Source organism: Artemia sp. Qi Xiang Cuo, chromosome 2, assembly GCF_049724085.1.
Source record: "Artemia sp. Qi Xiang Cuo chromosome 2, ASM4972408v1, whole genome shotgun sequence".
Classification (NCBI taxonomy): domain Eukaryota; kingdom Metazoa; phylum Arthropoda; class Branchiopoda; order Anostraca; family Artemiidae; genus Artemia; species Artemia sp. Qi Xiang Cuo.
In genome coordinates, this window is record NC_142795.1 from 78,429,669 (window position 1) to 78,454,708 (window position 25,040).

Consider the following 25,040-nt stretch of genomic DNA (forward strand, 5'->3'; position numbering starts at 1 on the left):
TGAATTTTTTTCATACGCACGGTCAATGATATAGGATTAAAAGGGGGCATAAGAATCAAGATATTTTTAAGGAAAAGTGGTCCAAGACACTACAGTTAGGGATTTATACTGTGTTTAATACACAATGTTGATAAAGAAGTAATTAAAAATGCATTTTCTTTTCGTTAAAAAAATACAATTGTTTATTTTTTGTAAGCACAACATATTTCGCCAGTGCATAAACATTTATTTGAAATTCTAAGTTGCAAGGTTACTCTGATCAGAGTTTAGTTGTAAGGAATGTGATGGTGGGCCTTTCAGTGTGTTGGTGGGCATTCTACTTGACCCCTTGATCAATTAACCGAGTTTGCTTTTACCAAGGCAAAAGTACGACCTAACTGTTCCAAACTTTAAGGTTTCCAACTTTTAGGTAACTTTCTTCTTTTTGAATTGAATTTTCCTCGTATTTTTTTCTTTTTTTTTTCTTTATATATTGTGCTATTTGATCAGCAACAGTGAGTCTATCTATGTTTGATATTTGCTTTCTCCCAGTGATTTATCCAAGCAATTTACCGAAGATTTACCATAGGAGGGCCCTCACATCGTAGCTTCATTCTTGAACTCTAATCTAGCTACAATGAATTTAATTGATAATACATACTTTGAACATTCTTCCCGGGCCTCTTTCCAAATGCTCAACGAATTTTGGAATTTCATGAAGCCAAAAAAAAAAAAAAAACTTATACTCTACCATCGCATGAAAATTTGCCAGAGGTAAGTCAACATACGATAACTACTGTCTAACACCCTATTTTAACTGCAATCTATTTACTGATTAATGCGTCCATCAACTGTTAATATTAGGGCTAGTTCTAACGCTTATCCAACATTTGAATATCATGAATTCCAAGGAGAAAAACTTACGAACTAAAAATTTACAATCACTGGAAAATTTACCAGAGGCAATGTATTAACTCGATAGAACGTCTTCTCAGGTCTCATTCAAGTACTTATTCAACGTTAGAATTTCACGAATTTAAAGGGGAAAAATTAGTTAACTAAAAGTTAACATTACAGGGAAATTTATTTAAGGTAGGTTATCCTGAATGGCACCCAAAATTAAATCTAAATTTACAATAAAGTTAGTAAGTAATACGTACTTCAAATGTTCTTCCAAAACCTCGCTAACTTAAACAACGCTTTAATTTAATTAATTCCAGGGATAAAAATCAGCCAACTAAAAATTTACCCTTGCTGTCAAATTTGTCAAAGGTGGATTACCACAAGGTAGCTTCTATCTAGCAACCTAATCTACCTGCAATGAATTTTATCAAAAATACATAAGTTCAAACGTTCTTCCCTGGCCTCGTTAAAATGATTATCCAATATTTGAATTTCATGAATTCCCTGGAGAAAACTCGAGCAACTGAAAATTTACTATTACTAGCCAAATGAATAGAGGTAGATCGCCATATAGTAGTTTTTCTTGCAACTTAGTGTACCGGCGACTAATTTAATCAGAAATACATACTTCGAGCCTTCTTCACAAGCCTTTGTCAAATACGTATCAAGGGTTGAATTTCACGAATTCCAGCAAGAAAAATTCAACAACCCAAAATATACTACTACTGGGAAACTTACTAGATGTTGATGCACCATTAGCTTATGTCTTACACCCTAATCTGCCAACACTGAATTCAATCAAAAATACGTACTTCAATCGTTCGTCCCAGGCTTCGTTCAAATACTTATCCAACGTTTGAATTTCGTTAATTCCAGGGAGAAAAATCAACACCGCTGATTTATAACTTCTTTTTCTTTTTTCTCTTATCTCAATGATATCCAGTTGAAAAACGATTCTCACTGCTATATCATACTGTTCCGCCAAAATTGTAGGAACATCGAAATTGACAACATAAGGATCGACCTAAAACAGAATGACATTTTTGATGACAGAATAAAATGTTCAACTAGTTTTATAAAATGTTTTAGTGATGAACACCAAACACATGGTTTAAACACAGAAGGTTTCATGCCTCGGAAGGAGCCGTCCTACCTGAGTGGTTAGCACGCTAAAATTGAGACCCCTTGACCATGAAAAAAGGGGTTCGAATCCTGATCTTGCTGGTTATTTTGATTGAACGGGGGTCAGTGGCGTGACTCTGTAAGCTCAGCCAAAGTCGACTCAGCTGTAAATGAGTACCTGGAGAAATCTGAGGATAGAAAAGGTGAGCGAAAGCACAAAACGGCTGGCCCAGCCTGGGCCAGAATATATATATATATAATATATATTCTATATATATTATATGCTTCTCTTTTCTTCTTTTAAAATCATTTTCAGTTATATGTTAAATCTCCTGTCCGTTAAATGTCCTTACTTTGTTCCAGTGTTGTTGTTTTTTTTATTGTATGTGTTTTATTTTTGTTTTGTGTGGCCCATTACAATCAAAGCTTCTTGGGCTTGGTATCCGCTTTACGTTTGTAATAGTTTTTCTTTTAGCATTAATAAATTGATTGAATTGATTGATTGACAATATGTATTTTGGAGATCACAGTCCATAGACATGTTGGTTTGAACTTGCGGATAAGAGGCATTTTAAAATATTAAGGCATTGTAAATATTAGTTGTGTGAGCTTTAGGAGGACTTTGATATTGGTAGCCAACGAGCTACGAAAAACATTAGACAGAAGTTGGCCTGGCCTTGGCTTGCTTAAAGTAGAGAGCTTATACATTTGGGTTTTATAGATATATCTTTAGAATTAACGTAAGTTGTAAAGGAACATTTAGCAATCTTTAAAACATCCACTTAAGGACGAATAAAACTCCTAGTGCAAAGGAACATTTAACTATCTTATATCATAAGAGTAAAAGCTTTGTTTTAGCTTCTCTTTTAAAACCTTTTTTTTATAATATTAAAATTGAAGTTTGGACATCATGTTAATCGATTTCTCAAAAACATACCGATAATATATTTCAATATAAAACACAATTTTCAAAAAATCATATTCATCAGTAAAGCCCAGTTTCTTTGTCGAAGTTTTTCGTTTGTAATAATCTCTGGGTGACAGATTGCCGAAGATTGTTCTTTTCGGCCAACTGTCTAGGGCTAAACGGAAAACAGGTCTTCCTCGTCTGGGGTGAGAGGACGTCATAAAGAAAGATTTAAAGGAAATGGGAACTTCGTGGGCGGGTGTAAAAAGGGAGGCTTTGAATAGATCGGGATGGAGGAGGAGCGTGCGTAGCTGTTTTGGCCTCAGGCGGCTTCATGCTGCGGTGAGTTGTTAGTAGTAGTAGTAGTATAGTAATAATAATCTCTGAGGAGAAATTTGATTCGTGAAGAAAGCAAGGCCAAGATATAAAAAAAAAACTAAAAAAAATCAAAGAAAATCTCAACCTTGACACTATTTACATTTCAAAGGCTTTCGGATTAATTCTGCAGATCGGGTCATTCTGTATCCCTTAATATGTGGAGTGAACCCTTTTATCTCGCGCTCATTATGGTATAAAACAAGGTTCTGCTTTGAGTATATCTTTATTAACAACACCCTCTAGCTCGCCACACCTGATTTACCACCTTACCATATCGAACTTTACATAGATGCGAGTTAGCTTTCCTACGCCAATGACATCCAAATTATGGCTGCGCAATATCAGCTGTTACTAATTACCACAAAATACCTTTCATATTAGGTTCGGTGAAAAGGTACTTTCAGGCACCCCTTTAAAAACAGTTTTCTTTATTTTTGGTTTTTATGCTTTCATTATTCAAATGGCCCCATCAAAGTGCCAATCAGATTTTCTGAAAGGCTTTTAATGGCGAATATTTGTTTTTCTTCTTGAGGTTGTTTTAAAAATAGCTTTATATTAAAACTGAAAATTCAACAAAAAGTCCAACTAGAAAGTAGACAAAAAATTATGCAGAAAAATCATAAAATTATTAAAGGAAGGTACTAGGGAGAGAAGATAAGATCACCAAAACAAATGATGAGCCATTAGCAAAAACTTACTTTAAAATATGGAGTTAGGAAAAGATACATTGAATAGGTGTTTATTCAGTTTGATTTGATCTTTTCAGACAATAAGCAAAAACCAAAAGATATCATTACAGGAATATACTAGGAAGAAAAAAATATCATGAAACAATAAAGAGCCATTAGTAAAGGCAACCCTTCTAAAACACCCAGAAAAACATAGAATTCGGGAAAATCTTAAAAGGATTTTTATGTAGCTTGATTTCGGCTTTTCTAACGCCGAAACATTTAGACCCGTGATTCCCAACATGGGGCACAGCCCCACCAGGGGGGCGTGGCAATATATTGGAGGGTCTTGTGCAGGACTTGAAGCTTTCAGCTGACTACTTTAGAGCCTTAATTTTGAAAAAAAAAACTTTTTATGTGAGTGACATCACATTCAAATGCATTTAAAAGAGCAAATAAGATACATGATAGTATTGCAATGACGTTATACATTGTATAAAGGGTGTTGTATTCGGACAATTGTTTTGATTAGCATAAAATATGCCTGGAGAAAGACCCGAAAAGAGATGCCAATTTGGTGGCTTTTTAATGGCGCCAATTCACTAAAATGCAGCAGAAGGGGGGGGACAGTATTGTTTGTCATTTTTGAATGAAGATACGAAAAACAGAACAAGGCTGAGCAAACATACTTAAAACAGGGGGTAGCAGCGACTTTGCCGTTTGGATAAATCGTTGACTAATCCATCCAAATCCAGTTTCTCCTCTTTTTCAACGGCCATGATTACGAGATTTACTGAGCCTCAGTTTTAACACTGGAGAATAGCCCATTGGGAGGTCGTATAAAATTTCGATAGTTCTGAGTACATCCATTTTAAAGTGTCACATTTTGAAGATGCAACTTTGCAAGAGAAAGCTGGAATTCTGGAGCATAGTCATCAACATCAAAAATCCTTGATAAAGACACATTACCTTGTCAACTTTCGAAAATTCGAGAAAATCAGAACTTGAAGGCAGATAAAGTATCAAGCAGAAGCATATTTTGTGTGAAACATCGGTCCATCTCATTCGTGAAGCGGTCGATCACTCGAAGTACGGAGAGTTACCGGAGTATGATTGAACTAGCTGACTGATGTTGCATTTAACAGTTGTTGAATACGAAAGTCTTTAAGACGAGGGGAAATGGCTTGACTTCTCTTGTTCCGAGCACAGGTTTTGGATTTTTGAAACTTTGATTCCCGGATATCGTGTAAAGCGAAGAATTTGGCTATGTTTTTGCTGAAAAAATTATATTTGCTATCATTTCTCAGCTTTCAAAGTGCCACGTGTGTCCCAGAAATCAGTGCAAGTGCCTTTTAAATCAGCCCAATTTCTGTTTGAAGTTGTTCTGATAAACAAATATGCAAAGTTGAGACAAAAGAGGCCCAGTTGATTTTTCAGCAGTCTTTTTGTTGTACACGCTCCCTCACAGTCAGAACTATTATAGCACAGTGCCAATGCAATCAAATCTGGCCTTCACCTTGAATATTGAGTGACATGCGTGAAAACAGCGAGTCCGGACGGTCCTCTCGAGCTCTGAAACTTTTTGCCCACTAATACACTGGGATTCCACAAATAGTTAATGACAAGTTTTGCTGCATGATATAAATACGTAAAGTCTTTGCACCACAGAGAGAAATTCCGAAAGTTCGCTGATGAATTATCTTAAATTCCACCCATGCTGACAACCAATTCCTGTGTCTTTTACTACCATCATGTTGCTTCAATAGACCAGAACTGTCTTTCCACTTGCAAAATCCTGTTTTCATGAAAGTCGCTTTTCCAGCAGTTTCCCCAGCCCTTAGAACCCCACTATATAAATGTCAGTAAGAAGAACAAAATACAGAATCCAAGTTTTATGAGTATTCAATCCATTCGAAAGTTAAAGTAATGCGCACTGAATTTCCACCCGTTAGACGTTTTTCTAACCTATTTCCAACCTATCTCAACAATAGGTTGAGTTGGAAGTCAGGACACGTCGTACAGATACCTGAGATTCTCGACTGCTACTGGAACCTGCAACGGGTTCGAGGATGCAGACCACTCTTTCATGTTGACCTGGGTCATTTATTTCCAGTTGTTTCAGAAAGAATGCCATAGATAGGGGAAATCCTGTCCAGTAGTCCAACACTCTGAACACTGACATTATTGCTAGTTTCATATACTGAAGTTTCGTCATTTTTCTTCCGGATTTTCACCCTTAATAAGTCGTAAGTTTGTTGTCGCTTTTTACTCGTTGTTTGAATGCGCATTCACGACAACAAAAAGATAAGTTGACGCCTAATTTTCCACTGAACCCTAGTCAGAGATCATGACAGCAGATAAGACAGTGGAGAGGAATTGTTTTACACACTTCAAAATAAGGTTGTCTAGCATCGGTATGTTTAAAATACTCCATGACGAGGACAGAAGTAACATTTCAAACCAAAGTCATTGAAAAGTAACTGTAAAAAGTAACATTAAGAAAAGCAACAGTACTATTTAATAGATTTGAAAAAAAACAAAAGCACGGGGCTGCACAATACAAGTAACCGGCCAGTCAATCTCGCTAGTTAAATATAGCACATAGCTGAAATACAAAATAGCTATTAAATAATAGTAACGAGGTCTGTCTCCAAATGTAGGGGGCGTGCCCCTCCCCTCCCCTAGATTGGCACAACTGTGGGTTTTTAAGCTTCCTTCAGGTGAATACACGTAAAATTTTGAATAACAAGATTTAAAAATCACGAGGGGGGAATGAGGATTGTAGAAATTCCTAGGTGGGTCATGACCCAAAATTGGTTGGCCAATCACGAGGGGGGAATAAGGATTCTAGAATTTCCTAGGTAGGGCATGGCCAAAAATAACCAATGAAAGCGTAATGCCCTAAGCTTTAATTATTGAGTATAAAATATCGATTCAACAACTCAAGCATATCTGAGGGTTTTTATTAAAGAAAACGTAGATTTTCCTAAAGAAGCATATTCCAGTAAGCTAAAGGTCCTACAAGCCTACCTTCGCGTTATTCCTAAGATTAAATACCCAAATACCAGTGATGAGCTCCGGCCGATATCAATGAACCCAAAAATAGCCGAAGTGACAGATTTGTTCATATACCAAGAACTTTTGTCGCAAATACGCCCTTGCCCCAATTCCTAGCAGTAACGGTGATCAGCTCGACTTAATGCTTAATGCAAGTGCCACCTAACCTGGATTAGTTGGAAAAGGCAGCATCATAGTTGACCTGATTTCGACCCATTGTCACAAGGTGGTCAATCTAATCCGCCAAAACAAAACTTCAAGGAATCTGTAGTGGATGGGCATTGGGAAGAGACCATTCCACTACTGACAGTGGACTTCCTGGCACCAATATCAGTACGCCTATGCACATTTATCAGGGGATCTCGGTTCTAAGTGAGCGGGGCATAACATGTGGCACTCCACTTGACACTAAACTTGCTGTTCTACTGTTTTTAGCTGTTACTATGGTTTGCTTGGTAGCACTGACGAATGATAGAAATATATGGATGGTTTGTCTACTGGAAGATTTGTCCTACTGAAATATCTCATTGATAGGTCTCAAGTATAGTGACTTAAAAGACAAATTCTAAAATTAGTGCAGTTCAAATGGGCTTCAGATTAATGTTAATAAGCCCAAAATACTGCGCTTCAGCCCTCTGGAAAAAGATGTCGCCTACTCCGACTCCTGGTACTCTATCACTTCAACTGCAGTTATCCTTGGTGAAACATTCAGTGACGGCAGTTTGTTTAGCCCATACGTCACGAACCTTGTAAGAAAGGGCAACCAGGCCCTGCGATCCTTAGTCACATTGAGTCGAGTCAGATTTTCTAAAAAGCAATCGCTGCTCGCTTACACTTGTGCAAGCCCTCTGCTTGAATACGCGTACTCATTTTTTGTGACCGCTAGTGCAATACATCGAATCTAAAAAAAAGATCGCACAAACATACAAATTCAACCTCTCTTTTTGTGTTTTCAACTAGTATGAAAAAAATGGTACTTCTGACACTATTAAAATGCATTATTTTCCTCTAGAATGTTTCACAAATTCTTAACACATCTACTGTTGGCTCTTTCAAAAAATACTACAAAGAATTTTAGCTACTGGAATTTTAGTTGTCGATGAACTAGAAAAAGTGCAAAATCGATTCTTCAAAACCATCCTAGAAACCAAGTGTGTCACTAATGAATTAGTACTCACAGCTTTACGAATCCCAGTCCAGGTACCAGCTGACGTGCAAATTTGATCACTCGCTACTTTTGAGTGATAAACACTATCCCATGCACCTGCAGTCAAGATAAACACACGTCACAGGGATAAGCTGGAACCAGAAACACAATGAACACAAGGACAAGCTAGAACCAGGGACACAATGAACACAAGGAACCAGGAACCAGTTTGCTGCAGGACACAGTGTTTGAGTAATTAATGTGTTTCTTTTTTTGAAAGTGTGATGAATCAAATTTAGTATTTACAATGTAAAAGATACTCACACCTCTACGAATCCCAGTCCAGGTACCAGCTGACGTGCAAATTTGATCACTCGCTATTTTTGAGTGATAAACACCATTTCCTACTATCCCCTGCACCTGCAGTACACATAAAAACACGTCACAAGGACAAGCTAGAACCAGCTTGCTGCAGGACACAATGTTTCAGTAATTTATTTGTTGTTTTTTTTTTACAAGTGTGATGAATCAAATTTAGTATTTACAATGTAAAAGGAATCATAAATTACTTGCGGCTGTAGCATAACTACAATAGCATTTTTTACGAAATGAATTTTGAATCTAGATTTTAGTCACAGGTGGTAAAATTTACATATACACTACATATTTTTTTTTCCGCTGGCATCGATCTCTACTTTTCAATAATCAACGTTAACCTTATCGTAAAAAAGAAACAGCACCAGCCAGGGTTAATAACTTTTTTAGAATTAGAACATTGAAACACGTTTTACAGCAAATAGTTGGATATTTTAGACCTCCCAAAAAAATTGAATTAGTCATAATTATTTTGTAGTAGTAACTAGATAAAAGCAGTTAATTTGAAAGCAGTCACAATAAAAATGGTCTTCATTGGAGCAGCCGTCGTTAGAAGTGCTCCTGATGGGAGGAGCAGTGGTGGTGGTAATGGCAGTAGTAGCAAAGCAGATGCCCTCCAAAGGATTTAATGCGTTTCGCTCTACGGCGTGAAACGCAGATGTCAAATACACATTCAACCCCTTTTAAAGCCCAAATTTATACTTACACGCTTAAAGTGCTCCAAATAATAAACACTAACGGGGAAATTTGTAGATGCGCTAGACAAAACACTGATAACAGGTGGAGCATCGTAATTCCCGTCACAATTTGGCAATGTGAAATATGACACAAATCGGTCTGCATTCATTGTTGCTGACATAAGCAAAATCTGGAAAAATTTAAAATACATAGGGTAAATCTCTTTAAATGAGAACTATTGAACAACTAGGACTATTAAATAAAGCCTAACCCCTGACTTAATCATAAAGACATGGTTGTCACAATGGCTTTAAAGACAACCAAACATATGGATCGTCCCGAGTCAAGAACTGTGAAAACTTTGGGGAAAATAAGATCAAATCGGGCATGACCAAAAATATTTTTTGGCCGGGCATTCGACCCTGCCTCTGCCTGAAGAATTCTCTGATTACACTACACCTTAGCTGTGTATACCATACAATGGATACTAAAACATCGAAATAGATACTTCTTTTTAAATCGTTTAGCACTTTGCATTGGACTTTTGGCTAATACAAGAGTCATTTTGAAGACTAAGAACGTTTTGAACTGGCCACTGGAGTCGTTCACCCACCACAGCTGCCACTTGGCTAGTGAAATATCCTAATGTACCAACTTCAAAATTGCCCTCTTTACATTTAAACTTATTGTACAGACTTGATACTAGAATATTGTAGTTTCGATTTACAATGAAGGTAGTTGAAAGTGGGACTTCTTGAAATAGAGATACTTCTGCGAACTAACATTAGAATATTGGGAGTACAGATAATGTTAGCTGATTGAAGGATATTTTTATTATTATTTGAAGATATTTTTGTGGAGTCAAAGAGGTGAATGGACTAATTAGGTAGTCCATATACCCTTACACAAATTTTGGACCTGGAACTGGATGCTGAATGGATACTGAAAGTTAAAGTTGTCAAGAATTGTGCGTGATTTTTGTCCGTGCCCTTTTTGTTTTTATTTTCATTCTCTTATACACTTCTTTAGTGCATTTTTTTTTTGTGTACAGAGGGTAATAATAGATTATTGTTGTAATATATTATAATATATATATATTATAATTTATAATATATATAATAATTGTTATAATATATTACTATAATTATAATATTATTATTATAATGAAGGTGGTCATGTATTTTTGAATCGTGGGTGCTTCGAAAAGCTGAGAAAAATTTGTCAGGTGCTTTCCAGAGGTAGTTTCTAAGGATAATTCTAGGTAATATTTTAACTGACTGTATATCAAACAATAAGCTGTACGAAAAATGTGGTTTGATCCCGTTTCCGAGGGTTGTAATGAAAGAAAGGTTAGGATGGCTAGGCACCATTTTACGAATGAAGGATGCCAGATTACCATAGATGCCAGATTGTACTTTTTTAATCATCTATTCGGCGCAACGAAAATCAGGCCGTCACTGAATGGGGTGGAAAAAGGTCATCAGGAAGGATTTAAAGAATACTGGAACTCCACTGCCACGTGGTTCTGCGGTTCCACCCTACGTGGCGCACTCAGCAAAGTTCCACCATGCTTGGCACGCGCCACCAAGTGTACACGATTTCTGTATGCTGGCAACCAATCATCTACACCAGTGGTTCTCAAACTCTGGTACGTGTACCCCCTGGGGGTACGAAAATTTTAGGGGGATACGTGGCCGGCCAACAAAAAAAAATTAAACGATCCTTTAACTTTAGGACTGGCAAATTTTATTCATATTTTAGCTGTAGTTGACTTCAGAGTACCGCTAACAGAGAAGGGGTACCTAAAATGTTTTGTGGTTAAGAAGAGGTACAGTGTCTAAATAAGTTTGAGAACCACTGATCTACGCTATAAACAGAATTTTCCCGTAAAATGGTAAGACATCGCTACTCGGTCATCTTCGGAACCAGGCGGCTATGAAGTTAAAGGTGACACTCCTTTCTATACAAAGAAGGAACAGCTGTGTTTCCTACATAAGCATACTCTGCACATTTACCAAGGAATAAATTCATTCTCCAAACAGTATATATTCAGAGATGACAAAAAACTATTAGTTTCTCTGATTAGTTAATCTCTGATGATGTTTTACCTGGAAAGTGTTTAGCCTTTAAAAATGCTCTGTATAAATTAAAAAATTGACGTCCCCGTCAGTACTGTATTTTTTCATTCAGCTACCCTGTCACCGTTACATAGAGAGGGTCTTCGAATTTTAGTTACTCTTTGTTTCAAGGTTTGACTTTTTTTCTTTATTGTCTAAATGGAGTTTTATTAGTAATTCTGATGTTATTATCATGCACTGAGGATGGTCAAGCGGAGATCTTGACCGAAATATTTGCATTTTAGTTCATATGTTTCACTGGCTTGTATAATCCTCGTTTTTCTCTTTTTTTTTATTAGTGTTCCGTTGTATCATGATTAGCCAGTGTGGTCTTAGAAAATATTTACTATTAGTTTCATGGTCTCTGTTCAAGTTTCTGTTATGCTATTTGTCTGCAGTCCAACTGTTTTAATATTCCAACGCAAGACGACAACTTTGCTTTCATTCAACGACTGATATTCAGCTTTTGCAATCTACTGAAGTACACTTTTTTTAAATTCACTAAATATTTTTTCATAGAAAAATACGGCGAAATGTGGTTGAAACACGTTGAAAAAAGAGAAAACCTCCTTTCTGTATGCAATTTTATATCATTTCATATGAAAAAATTTAATTAATATCAAAACTGAGCCTCGGTCAATTGATAGATATGTAACTAATTAACCCTATGACAGAAGTGTCTAATACTTTTACATGAATTTACACCTGTAGGCTTGTCTCGAACCTGCATAGTTCACAGGTAACCTAAAATTTAATTCATTATTGTGGCTAGTTGGAAAAAAAGTAAATAGATAAACGTTCTTTCCTTTTTTGAGTATGTTCGTTTCTTGTCACTCTTTATGGTCAAAAACATGTTCTGTCAAATTAAGGAGATAAAATGGACCAGTCAAAAACCAGTTGACATTTTACTTGCTGGTTCCCACTTCTATTTTACTATTAAACTAGGTCGCTCCAACGATTTTTTGTTAAAAAATCATATCAAAAATTGTTATTAATATTCCCACAAAATATTATGTCAGGATCATTGTATACTAGCTTAATTGTGGAAAGCTCAACCAGGGGCGAATTCGGGGGGAGGGGGGCACGCCCCCAAGATTTTTCTCTAAGATTTTTCTTTTCTATCACTACCAAACTAATATTTTTCCTATAGCTAATCTTAATCTAAAAATATAATAGTGTATAAACTACAAAAATAAACAGTAGCGTGTAGTCTTATCAGGTTCAGAAAAATTACTCGCCCCCACCCCCTCCGCCACCCACATAATTCCAACTGTCTTCTCTGCGAGTAATAATTATACGAAAGAAAGCAATTATAAAAGTAAATTACAGCCCCTTAATCCCCGAAAAAAAAAATCAAAACTTCAAAATGGATAAGATTGAGAATTTTATAATGTGTCTTGAAAATATTGCGTGGGGGGCACATTTGTAGTCTTTCTCAATTTTTCAACAAAAAAACAAAAAAAATGTATTTTCAATGAAAAAATCCCCCAAATTTTTTTTTCCAAAATCTAGGGTTGCCAAAAACATTATTGATTAATCTAGGGTTCCAAATATAAGATGTACAAATTTATGAATTTATACATCTTATGTTTTCTATTAGCCGACAAAGCGCTAAATATTTAAACAGTTTGGATTAATGTTTACTAAGACGTTTTTTTTTTATTCATAGACTATCGAATTCAAGATTGAGATTTCTTTTTTTTGTATCACTACAAAACTAACATTGTTTCCGTAGCTAAGATTAATCTAAAAGTACAGTACGGTAGCGTACAAACTGCAAAAATAAATCTTAGCGTGTGTACTTGTCAGGATTAGGAAAAATCACTTTGTTCCCCCCCCCCAACATAATTCCGACAGTCTTCACCGCTAGTAATAAATAAACGAAACAAAGTAATTTCAAAATAAATCACAACCGCTTAATCTTTAACCCCCCCCCCTCCAAGAAAAAAGAAAAATCAAAATTTCAAAATGTAAAAAAATTGAAAATTTTTCAAAATGCAGGGGGGGGGAATTTGAAGTTTCTTTTCAAATTTTTCAATGAAAGAACATAAAAAGGCATTTTCCCAACAAGCTATTTTCCAAAATCTAGAGTTGCAGAAAAATATATTGACGTCCATGACATTTTACTTAATCACATTAAAAACCGTTTAGAAAAATCTGAACAATGGGAACTTATGTTTTGATCTCTTATAAGAATTTCCTACTACATATGAATTCTTTTTTGTCTATTACAATCAAATTAATACGTTTATCATTAAAAAATTTCATTTTCTTTTCAATCATTACCAAACTAATATGTTTACCATGGCTAAGATTATTTTAAAAATATAAAAAAAACATACCTTCACTGTTCGATTTGTTTTCAGAAGCAGTTTCACTACAATCAAAAGGAAATCAATTTCAACATCGCGTTCATGTACTTCATCAATAATTAAATGGGTGATCTTCCCAAAGGACTTTTTCTTAACAAGCGTCTCTAATATAACACCCGTTGTGACATACGTTATTCTCGTATCCTCACAAGCCTTTTTATCCAAAGCAACCTACAAACAAAGGACAATTAAAACGGGCAGTAAAATAGACACGCTTTTTGCAGCATTATTTGGGATTTTTTTTTGGATTTGATTCAGGTTTAGCACTAGACGATTCTGATTTTAAAATTGTCAAAAAAAAAGAAAATATACTTCACATTTGAAATAATTTCTTAAACCACATAGGCCTGACATAGTTAGATATTTGGTTTTAATTCTTATAATTTTTGGCTTTTTATTGAATTTTATTCATATTTTAATTTTTTTTTCATTGTTTTTTCACATTCACATTGACTTTCCGCGTTTTATTTTGTTGGTTTTTTCTTATTATTTTTGGGTTTTAATTGAATTTTATCCATCCTTTAATTTTTTATTTTTTTCCTTGTTTTTTTTTTTCAAACTCACATTGACTTTCCGCGTTTTATTTTGTTGGTTTTTTCTTATTATTTTTGGCTTTTTATTGAATTTTAACATCTTTTCATTTTTGTTTTTTTTCCTTGTTTTTTTTTTTCACATTCACATTGACTTTCCTCGTTTTATTTTGTTGGTTTTTTCTTATTATTTTTGGCTTTTTATTGAATTTTATTAATCTTTTAATTTTTTGGTTTTTTTTCCTTGTTTTTTTCACATTCACATTGACTTTCTGCATTTTATTTTGTTGGTTTTTTCTTATTATTTTTGGCTTTTAATTGAATTTTATCCATCTTTTAATTTTTGTTTTTTTTCCTTGGTTTTTTCACATTCACATTGACTTGACTAGCAAAGGAACTAACAGGGTTATGTGCTATTTTGACCTATGTTGGCTTTATGCTACCATGAACTGTTTAGCAGTGGTATTTATTCAGTTTCATGTTAGGTGTATTTAATTTAAAGAATTATTGGAGAACTTCTAACTGAACTAATTGCAATATTTTAAAGCACTTCTTGCGATTTTTCCAATCGACAGTTTAAGTAAAATTTCACGTCTCTTGTTGGATCTGAATTCTGGAATATAATACTGGATGCCCTACAGGTTACTGCGAATTTCTGCTGGATGGATTAATTATTTCAAGAATAATTACACCGTGCCCCAAAAGTCATAGCGTATTAGCCTAAACTCGGATGCTTTATATCTTTTTGTGAGACTTATTTTTTAGGCATGGAGGAACAATTAAAACCATGTTCTATAAGCAGATAAAGTGTCTAATGCGACAGAAATACAGAGAAGCCTATGGGACACCTTGGCTACTCAAAAGTTAGTCATTGCACCTTTTAAAAATGAATTTTTCAAAGCAGTTGTGGACGAGATAAGAAAAGATCGAGTAAGTCTTTTGGTGACTCTGAATAACTATTGCCGATCTCACACCGGCGATGTGTCTTTCCAATGTCTGCCTTATCAACTTTCGATATGGTCCACAACCGGGAATTCAGGGGGCATGGGATATCCTTCAGGGGGAAGGGATGTTGGAACATTTGTGAAAGAGAATTCCGCGATGAAAAGTTCACCTCAACTGCAGATTGTAAAAATTGCTATAGGACATCCACCCTGTAACCACTTTCTAGACTTTTTGAGTACCGTCCTTCTAAATACAGCTTACAGCCACCTACTTCCCACGACTAACACATAACACTGAAAAATTGACGGTGCTATCAGTGTTACTGAAGAGAAAAGGTCGGACACAGGTAAATTCAGGAAAAAAAAAATCAGGAACTTTACTGAAAGATAAACATGAAGAGATTATAACTTTACAATGAAATTATAATCAAGCTTTTAACATGAGTTCATACCAAATGAAATGTTGTCGAGTTTATATGGCTTTGGCTGAAATAAACAATTGAGGAACTGATGAATCGATAAATGTTCAATGATTGTTGCATAAATACAGCTAAAAGACAAAAGAAAATTTCATACTTGATACCCCACAACTTTGCCAAGATCCCATTTTCTTTCATCACAAACCCGCTCAGCTATACTAAGGGCAGCAACACGTCTCGGTTGTGTAACAACAATATTGCAGAAGCTTCTTTTCTCGTAACAGTCATCTAATATATACTGAGGCACTTGAGTGGTCTTGCCACAACCAGTAAATCCTTCCACAATCACAACCTGAAAAAAGAAGAGTATAAAAGCCGAAAAAAAAAAGAAGATAGTAACACAAATCATAAACAGAGGATTGCATTTAAATTTGACCCATTCGACTGTGCACGAAAATTTTTACAATAATTCATGGAAAGTATAGAATCCCAACATTCTGTTTTTACTTTTTTATAAAGAAACCGTGTTAGCAATAATTTCAGAATCCTAAGTGAGTTCATAGAAAATCCCACCCTCCCCTCGCAAAGAAAAAGATTTTAACTATGCGCACAAAAGAACACGCAACAACTATCCGAGACAATAATAGGCACATTGTTTAGCAAATAACAGTTGACCAGCCAACTACTATCATAGATGCGGTTGATTGATGAGCACAAGATGTAGCGGCCAGAAAATTGTATTCGAATCTAGTTTTTGGTCCAAGAGTAGTTTCTTTAGAACTGAAAGAAAGGCGAACAAATCACACTTGTCATTCTTAGAATTTCAAAAGTTCTTCTAGTTCTTGGACATTCACGTAGTAGAGAGTGCCTGTGAACACAACAAACATACCTAACACATATCTCTATGAAAAGATAGTTACAATAATTCAAGGTATCCTATGGATGATTCTCATATTTAGGAATGAGTGAGCCCAACTAATTTATGGCACTTTCACAAAACTTTACTGAGTTTCGGAAAGAAAATCTATACTGGTAGTGGAAAATGAACTCGGCTTGAGTATATTGGACTTTAAGACGATTTACTTTTTTCTAGCCTACAGCTCATTAAAAAATGGCCTTGACCGCTACAATTCTCCTCTATTGAGAACAAGGAGTCCATTGGGGTATTCTCAATAAGGAGAGGTATCCTTATTGGATACCCAATGCAAAATTCTCAATAAGGAGGGGTATCCTTATTGGATACCCAATACCCAATACAAAATTCTCAATAAGGAGGGGTATCCTTATTGGATACCCAATACCCAATACAAAATTCTCAATAAGGAGGGGTATCCTAATTGGATACCCAATACCCAATACAAAATTCTCAATAAGGAGGGGTATCCTAATTGGATACCCAATACAAAATTCTCAATAAGGAGGGGTATCCTTTAGTATAATATCTGGAGCAGTCCTCATATGTCCCCCAAAGTAATTTCTTATGAGGACTGAAGTTCTCGGACAAATATCCACTTAAGAAGTTTAATGGATGAAGAATCACACGAATAAAAAAAAAGAAGATTTTAGGAAAAAGGTAGATAAAATGTACTACTACTACTACTACTACTAACTACTCATCGCAGCACCTAGCCGCCTGAGGCCAACACCGCTACGCACGCTCCTCCTCCACCCCAATCTCTTCAAAGCCTCCCTTTTTACACCCGCCCACAAAGTTCCCATTTCCTTTAAATCTTTCTTTATGACGTCCTCCCACCCCAGACGGGGACGACCTGCTTTCCGTTTAGCCCTACATGGTTGGCCGAAAAGAACAATCTTCGGCAATCTGTCATCCTTCATCCGCACAACATGCCCTAACCACCTCAATCTTTCTTTCATTATAGACCTAGAAAGCGGTATTGAACCACATTTTTCGTATAGCCTAGTGTTTGAAATACGGTCAGTCAGCCGGGTACCCAGAACAATCCTTAAGCAATTTCTCTGGAAAACATCTAGCAAATCTTCATCCGCTTTTCGGAGCGTCCATGCTTCAGAGCCATATTTGACCACTGTCATCACTGTAGCTTCTAAGATTCTAATCTTGGTTTGCAGACTTATCTTCCTATTCTTCCAGACTTATTTTAACTGTGAAAAAACACCCTGAGCCTTGGCTATTCTATTTTTAAAATCTTCACTGCTCCCACCATCTTTACTAATAATACTACCAAGGTAAGTGAAGCTTCCCACCTGATCAATCTTTTCATTAACCAACGTCACCTTTTCATCTTCACTTATTCCTAGCCTTAGTGACTTAGTCTTCCTAACATTAATTTTCAAACCAATACTAGCACCCTGAACTCGCAAAACCTCTAAAACTTCATTCATTTTGCTCACACTTTCATCTAGGATGCTTAAATCATCAGCATAATCCAAGTCCAGGAGACTTTTTCCTCCCCATTTGATTCCGTGGTCTCCCATTGCCTTTCCTGTGCTCCTTAAAACAAAGTCCATCAAAATAATCCATATAAAGGGGGATAGAACACAACCCTGCTTAACTCCTGATTTAATAAAAAATCAGCTGCTAACCTCATTTCCTACCTTAAGGGCAGCAGTGTTATTCTCGTACATAGCACTAATCACTTTAATGTATTTGTCTTGTATACCATACAAGGATAAAACCTTTACTAAAGCTCTTCTATCAACAGAATCGAACGCTTGCTCATAATCTATAAAACTTATGACCAAATGTTTTTGAAAACTTAGTCACTTATAAATTATTAACCTAAGAGAGAAAATTTGGTCAACACATCCTCTACCTTTTCTAAAACCGCACTGCTCTTCTCTTAAAACTTTGTCTACGGCATCTCTCAGTCTAAAAAGTATCATATTACTAAGCAATTTGCTACCTACAGAGACCAGACTTAATGCCTCGATAATTACCACACTCACTTTTATCACCTTTCTTATAAAGTGGCTTAATTAAGTTTTTACTAAAATCGTTAGGTACTTCCCCTTTTTCAAAAATAATATTCATAATCTTCAATAACTTATTTCTAAACTCAGAGCCACCATATTTAAGAAACTCATTTACCACCCTATCAGCACCTAGAGCCTTATTATTCTTTAATCCTTTTAGTACTGTTGCTAATTCTTCCTCACAAAACAAATCTTCCTTCACATCCAAGGTATCACAAACTTTTTAATTTTCCTCTATATTTTTTCCTGCAACTCTATCTTGGTTAAACAAATTCTCAAAATGTTCGGCCCATCTCGCTTTAGCTTTTTCCTTATCGCTAATTGCCACCCCTTTCCTATCTTTAACTGGGACAAGTCTGGATTGACTACTACCTCTCAATTTGTTAACGTGCCAGTACAATATTTTACTATTATGCCGTCTAGCTGCATCTTCGAAATCCTCGCAATTTTATCCATGGCCTGCACTTCACACCTTCTTAGCTCATATTTCAATGCTTTCTCCACTTTCTTTACATTTCTTTTGTTTTCATGCGATCTATCACTCAGATAATTCTTGTACAAGTCCTTTCTCCTTTCTATTAAACCTAAAGCTTTTTCACTAATATTCTTAGCTGCAGTTCTCGCTTTCTTCCCTGATACACCTTCAGCAACTTCACAAATTATTTTTCTAAAATTATTCCAACCATCTTCCACATTATCAAATTTTAAACTCTCGAGTTTAGTATTCAACTGTTCCTGGAAAAGTTCTCTCAAATTCTCATCCTGGAGTCTACTAACATCATAACTTCCCGGAAGGTAATTACCCTTCCGATATTTCAGCTTTAAATTAACCCTTGACACTACTAGATGGGGTTCTTTACTTTTAACATCAATAAAAGCACTCCTATATAGCCTAGGATCTTGTATTGATCCTGCCAGTCTTCGGTTTACTATAACATAATCAATAAGGTTTGCTGTCTACCATCACTGAATACCATCTTAGTTTATGAGCCATTTTACGACCTAACACCGTACTGGTTATAACTAGATTGTTATACCTACAAAATTGCAGAAGTCTGCATCCATTACTGTTTTCTTTTCCTACACCAAATTTACCTAAGCTGGGATACCATCTATCCTTATTTCTACCAACCTGGGCGTTAAAATCTCCCAGTAATAACATCATATTTCTACCTGGGACCTTGTCTATTTGCTCCTGTAACTGTAAGTAAAATTCATCTGAGTGACTAGTATCTCCATCAGTCGGTTCTACAGGGGCGTATACTACTATAACTGATACCCTGAACTTTCAAGTCATAAAATGAGCAATTAGTATTCTATTATTAATACCTTCCCAGACTAAACAATACTTAGCAGCTTCCTTATTCATTATGAGCCCTACTCCCTGTCTATGTACCTCATCCTTGCTGCCTGAGTAAACAAATTCGATATCACCTAATTTCAGGCTTCCTACCCCTGGGATATGAGTTTCTGAGATTCCTGATAAGTCCAGTTTAAATCATCTGAATTCGTCAGTAATAATGTCAATAAAATAGTCATTTTTTAACGTCGTAAAATTCTAAATTCCAATTTTCATGTTCTTTAAATCATTGAAATTTTTTTCGCCTCAGGAAAAGCAATGATCCCGGATACCACTGCAGGACGGGGATCACATATCTTCTCAAGTCTACACCGAAGTGCTTAAGCCGGCTTAGAACCGTACAGCAAGAAGTCCCTGGGACCTCCATGAATAAAGGCTGTGTGCAATCCTGGCTCCATATTGGTCAAAATATGTTTTTCAGCAATTGGCGATGCTCTTATATCAACACGAGTCGAAATCCTGCACAGACAATCTGAAGCCTATTACCTCCGACTCATTATATATTCATGCCTACAAATATTATGCTACTACGGGGAGGCAACCCGTAATAGATAAATTAGCTAGGAAGAGGTTTTTCAGCCCAAATTATGTATGTGAGGAATTATAAAGGTGGAAAGCTATGGAACGTCGAGTAAGAGGTAAGATAGGTAGGTAGTAAAGTGAAGGAATAATAGAGAAATAGGGACAAATTAGATTACAAATAAGCAAGGAGTCTTAGATAAAACAAAAGAAGAGAGAAACAGGATTGATTTTTTTTTCTCTCTCTCAGGAGTACGGAAAGGAAATAATAACCGGTTTCATTCTATCCATTAAGTGAAGTATCACCAACCTATTATTAAGAAATCGAAAAAGAAAAGGAAACGCAGAAAGGAGGACAAAATACCGATGGATAAAAGAAAAAAAAAGAAGAATTTGAAATATGCATTGAAAAATGATTTTGTATTTTTTCAACATTATAGTCTTTTTGAAAAAAAAAGAAAAAAAAGTTCGAAGACCAATGACAGCAATTACAATATTTGGTTAGAGTCTAAATCCACTGCGGATAAGCATATTAGATTCCCGCCTTTTTGGTTTGATTCTCACTATAACTTGATTCTATTTTATGCTATTTAATCCATGGGTTCATTTATCTAACTGAGGAGAAATTGGCCAAGTGATATGAAAATGAGTAGCTAATTAACGTGCTCTCAAGGAGGCAGTGTCGTTCATTAATCATTCGTTGGTTTTAACATCACTTGTCCAACCTTACTTAAAAGGTCAAATTACAATTTAGGAGGGAGGTGGGAATGTAATGGGAAATGTGGGAAACTCTTAAAATTCCAAAAATCGCTTTTTTTTTTACAAATTCCTAGACTTGGACAAGTCACTAAATCTGATACACAGGGAGTGCTCCTTTTGGGTTTCATTTATTCTTTAATAGTAGTTTCTGGTCGTTTTGAGTTTGAATTATAACAGCTATTTGTATCTGCTGATCTTACGATTAAAATGGCCTGCACTTTCCTTTGAAAAACTTCTTTTACGCAAAGTTTTTTTTAATTAATTCTTAAACAACACGAACAAAAATCATACTTAGTTTATTATAAGGTTATTGTTAATTAAAAAAAGTAAAATTAATATGCAAATTTCATTTCAATCGTTCATGTACGGTGAGCCAAATTTCAACCTGCATTAGTTGAAAAACATTCAGAAATTAAATACAAAGAAAACAAGCTTTTTAAACTGAAAACACAGAGCAACATTAAAACTTAAGACGAACAGAATAATTTCCGCATATGTAAAGGGGTTGTCCCCTCCTCAACGCCTCACTGTTTACACTAAAGTTTTTATTGTTTTAAAAAGTAGAGTTGTGACAGAGTCAAACTTTAGTGTAAAGAGCAAGGCTTTGAGGAGGGAACAGCACCATTCATATAAGGAATAATTTCTGTTGGTTTTAAATTTTAATTTCGCTCCTTAATTTCAGTTAAAAATCTTCTTTTTTTCATTTGATTCAAAAAAGAAAAGCTTACTGCTTACACATAGCATTTGTCATTGGGAAGTAAACACATATTTCGGGAGGCAAATTTTCTCTGGAGGAATTTTCAGTGGTGGGATGTGGGGGATGCCTTCTCTTAAATACCTCGCTCTTTATGCTAAAGTATGATTTTTGTATCCCAATCCTTTACGAAAAAAAGTGAAACACAAGGTTCGTTCAATTAGAATAAGATAGCTTCTTGAACATTCTAAATAACGTTAGGGTGAAGAGTGAGGTATTATGGAAGGTGTATCCTCCCCATTTCGTAATAATTTCTGTTCATTTAAGTTTTAATGTTAATCCTTACTTTCAGTTTAAAAAACCTGCTTTGTTTGTTTTATCCCTCAAAGGCACAAACAATTCTCAAGGGAAAACATTGAAATGCCGCTGATTTCACGCTTTGGATGCGTGAGGTAATAACATATAGGTAGTTATATTGCCTTTGCATCCACTTTGTCAACGTAGCGTAATCAGCGATATGAGGGTAGAATGTGACATAAATTATGCTAATAATGTACAAATTTTTCTTGAGGTTCTGGCTATGATTAACGTGACGGTCTACTTTTCCTGAATAAACTGCTTCGTTAAGTCAGTGCTACTAAGTTGTGAGCTAATTTTCGTTTGTCAACGTGAACCAGCAGCAAATATCTACCAGCGATTCGTTCTTGGCACGAGATAATAAGCTTGTTGATGCATTATGCGTCCCTCTTTCACGCCTTTCGTTGCTAATATGGCAATAAATGTATGGCCCTCATGATTCCGGCTAAGCTACTTTCTCTTGTTCTACTACTTGCTTGTTCTTAGTTGTTTTTTTCTTGTTGTAGTTATCCATTTTGCTTGTTATTTGTTTCTTTAGTGTTATTTCCTATAGTCATTTAACTAGTATAAAAACTGTTGAATTGAACTAGGCTAATCAACTTACAGTCAATCACCCCTTCTCATTGGTCAGTCTTTACTGCAACTGCAGAGCAATAGCCTCACACAGTTAAAAGCTTAACATACAATTAAAACAGGAGTTGAATAGCAGTGTACATTTTGCTTTCTTGCAGCTCATATCTTTAAACAAGGAACACCCCCAGCACCCTTCCAAAAGAACACCACTAGGGATCTCCCCCATTCCTCAAAATTGTAGCTTAAAGTTCTTCACAATAGAAAATCAAAGCAAGCAACAAAGAAGAGCATAAAAAGAATTCACCATACAATTGGTGCGACATAGTCCTTTCCCTCCATGAAAAATAGGAAGTATGGCATGAATTTTTTCTACTTCAGATCCTTCCCCAAAATTGGAATGCCTGCAACATACATATATAGACACCTTTCCTTGTTTCTTTATTATTTGTGCTTTGGTGCTTTAACACATTGGATTTAGTTTAAATGTGAATTTTCCTTTCATTTTTTTTTTATTGTTTTATGATTAGCGTCTCTGATGTTTCTCTTTATGTTATTAGGCTAGTTTTTTTCGTGTGTTTTTAGGTTAGATGTTTGTTTGTAGGCTATATAAATGTTTTTAAGCTAGATGTTTCTCTTTATATGTTTTTAGGCTAGTTTTTTTTCTACCACATTGATTTTAGTTTAAATTTAAATTTTCCTTTAATTTTTTCTCTTTTTTTTTTGATTAGCGTCTCTGATGTTTCTCTTAATATGTTTTTAGGCTAGTTTTTTATTTCGTTTTTTTTAGGCTAGATGTTTGTTTTTGTTTGTTTATGTCTTTTTGTAGGCTAGATGAAATTTTTTTAGGCTAGATGTTTCCCTTTATATGTTTCAGGCTAGTTTTTTTTTTTCGTTGATAAAATTTTCAGGACTCATATTTTTATTTGTATTAAAAATCTTTTTCCGTCTCATTAAGATATTTCCCCGTTTTTAATATATCTTCATTACAATTGTAAATGGAAAGGCAATGTGGCCTAAAAGATTGTTTACAAAAATGCGAGTGCACATCTCTATGTTTTTTTTTGTTTTTTGTTTTTTTTTAATAATCCCACCTCCTCTCCTCTCAGTGGCACTAACATTAAAAAAAAAACTACTTTTAAACATTACGAAAATCTAAATGCCACCTACACTCTACATTTTACTAAAATTAGCAGCCAAAGAGTGGTCTTCGCATTATTGTACTTCTACTAAAATAATTTTTAAAATGTTTAATGTTTTAAATCTATGTTTTAGGTGTCATTTTCAAAGATAAAGTTATGACTATTAGATAAACTCCAGAAAAACTTACCTGGTTTTTAGTGACTGCAGATAAAATCTGCTCTTTGTGCTGGAAAATTTTAAGTTTCTTTGACTCAGGGTTTCTTGTTCCAAAATCATAGTTATTGTACACTCTTGAGGAATTCTCCTCTTCAAAATCTTCATCTACCTCCAAGCAAGACACTGAAACAAGCTCAGAAACGGCTTCCATAGCAGTATTTTCATAGCGAGTAGAATCAGTCCTTCGATCCTAGAACACAAATACAAAAAAAGTTACTTTGATACCTTTTTTGTTCCTCTTCTTTTAAGGACGCAAAGAAGTGTTTTTTTTTCTGAAAATATGTTTTTCCTGACCTTAATTTAGCAGTGCGTTCAGCAAACTAACTGGCTCTGGCAGACTCAACACCAGGGTTAATATGTCAATTTTATGTGTTATGCTCGGAAACTTGCTTAAATTATTCTCTTTAAAGCAACCCCTATGATGAACGTACTATTCCTAATGATACAACTCACTAATTGCAAGGCAGACAACTTAAGCAGTTTAAAACTAAGAATCAAGGGGTCTACATATCTTCAAAATCTTAGTACACATGGTTAAAGTCTGAATAAGCAGTGGGCGCCAATGCGGTCAACTAACGTTCAATGTGCAGCTAGTAAACCCCTTTGAAGAGAGGCAAAATGTTGTAATAAACATAATTCTTTCTTTTTAATAATTAAATAAAAAAAAGTTGTCTCAAATGAAAGTAAGGAGCAATGTTAAAACTTAAAATGTACAAAAATTATTTGTTCATGAGTGGGTTACCCCTTCCCCGACCTTTGCTCTTTACGCTAAAGTTTTAAAGTTCTTTAAAATTACTTCTCATCAATGAATTTTGACAAAAGAATTTTAGAGAAAAGTCTCAATGAAAATTGACAAAGAAATCAAACTTTAGCG

General features: G+C 35.2%; 1 protein-coding gene across 1 annotated transcript in view; it reads right to left on the reverse strand.

Moving 5' to 3' along the window:
• spn-E (tudor domain containing 9 protein spindle E) overlaps positions 1–25,040 on the reverse strand; it is a 191,656-nt gene that overhangs the window by 156,049 nt on the left and 10,567 nt on the right. Inside the window, exons 2-6 of the mRNA XM_089103288.1 lie at positions 24,138–24,356; positions 15,754–15,948; positions 13,674–13,874; positions 9,243–9,404; positions 1,695–1,906 (exon numbers count right to left, since the gene is read on the reverse strand). Coding sequence (XP_088959414.1) covers positions 1,695–1,906; positions 9,243–9,404; positions 13,674–13,874; positions 15,754–15,948; positions 24,138–24,356 — 989 coding nt within the window. The remainder of the gene's footprint in view (positions 1–1,694; positions 1,907–9,242; positions 9,405–13,673; positions 13,875–15,753; positions 15,949–24,137; positions 24,357–25,040) is intronic.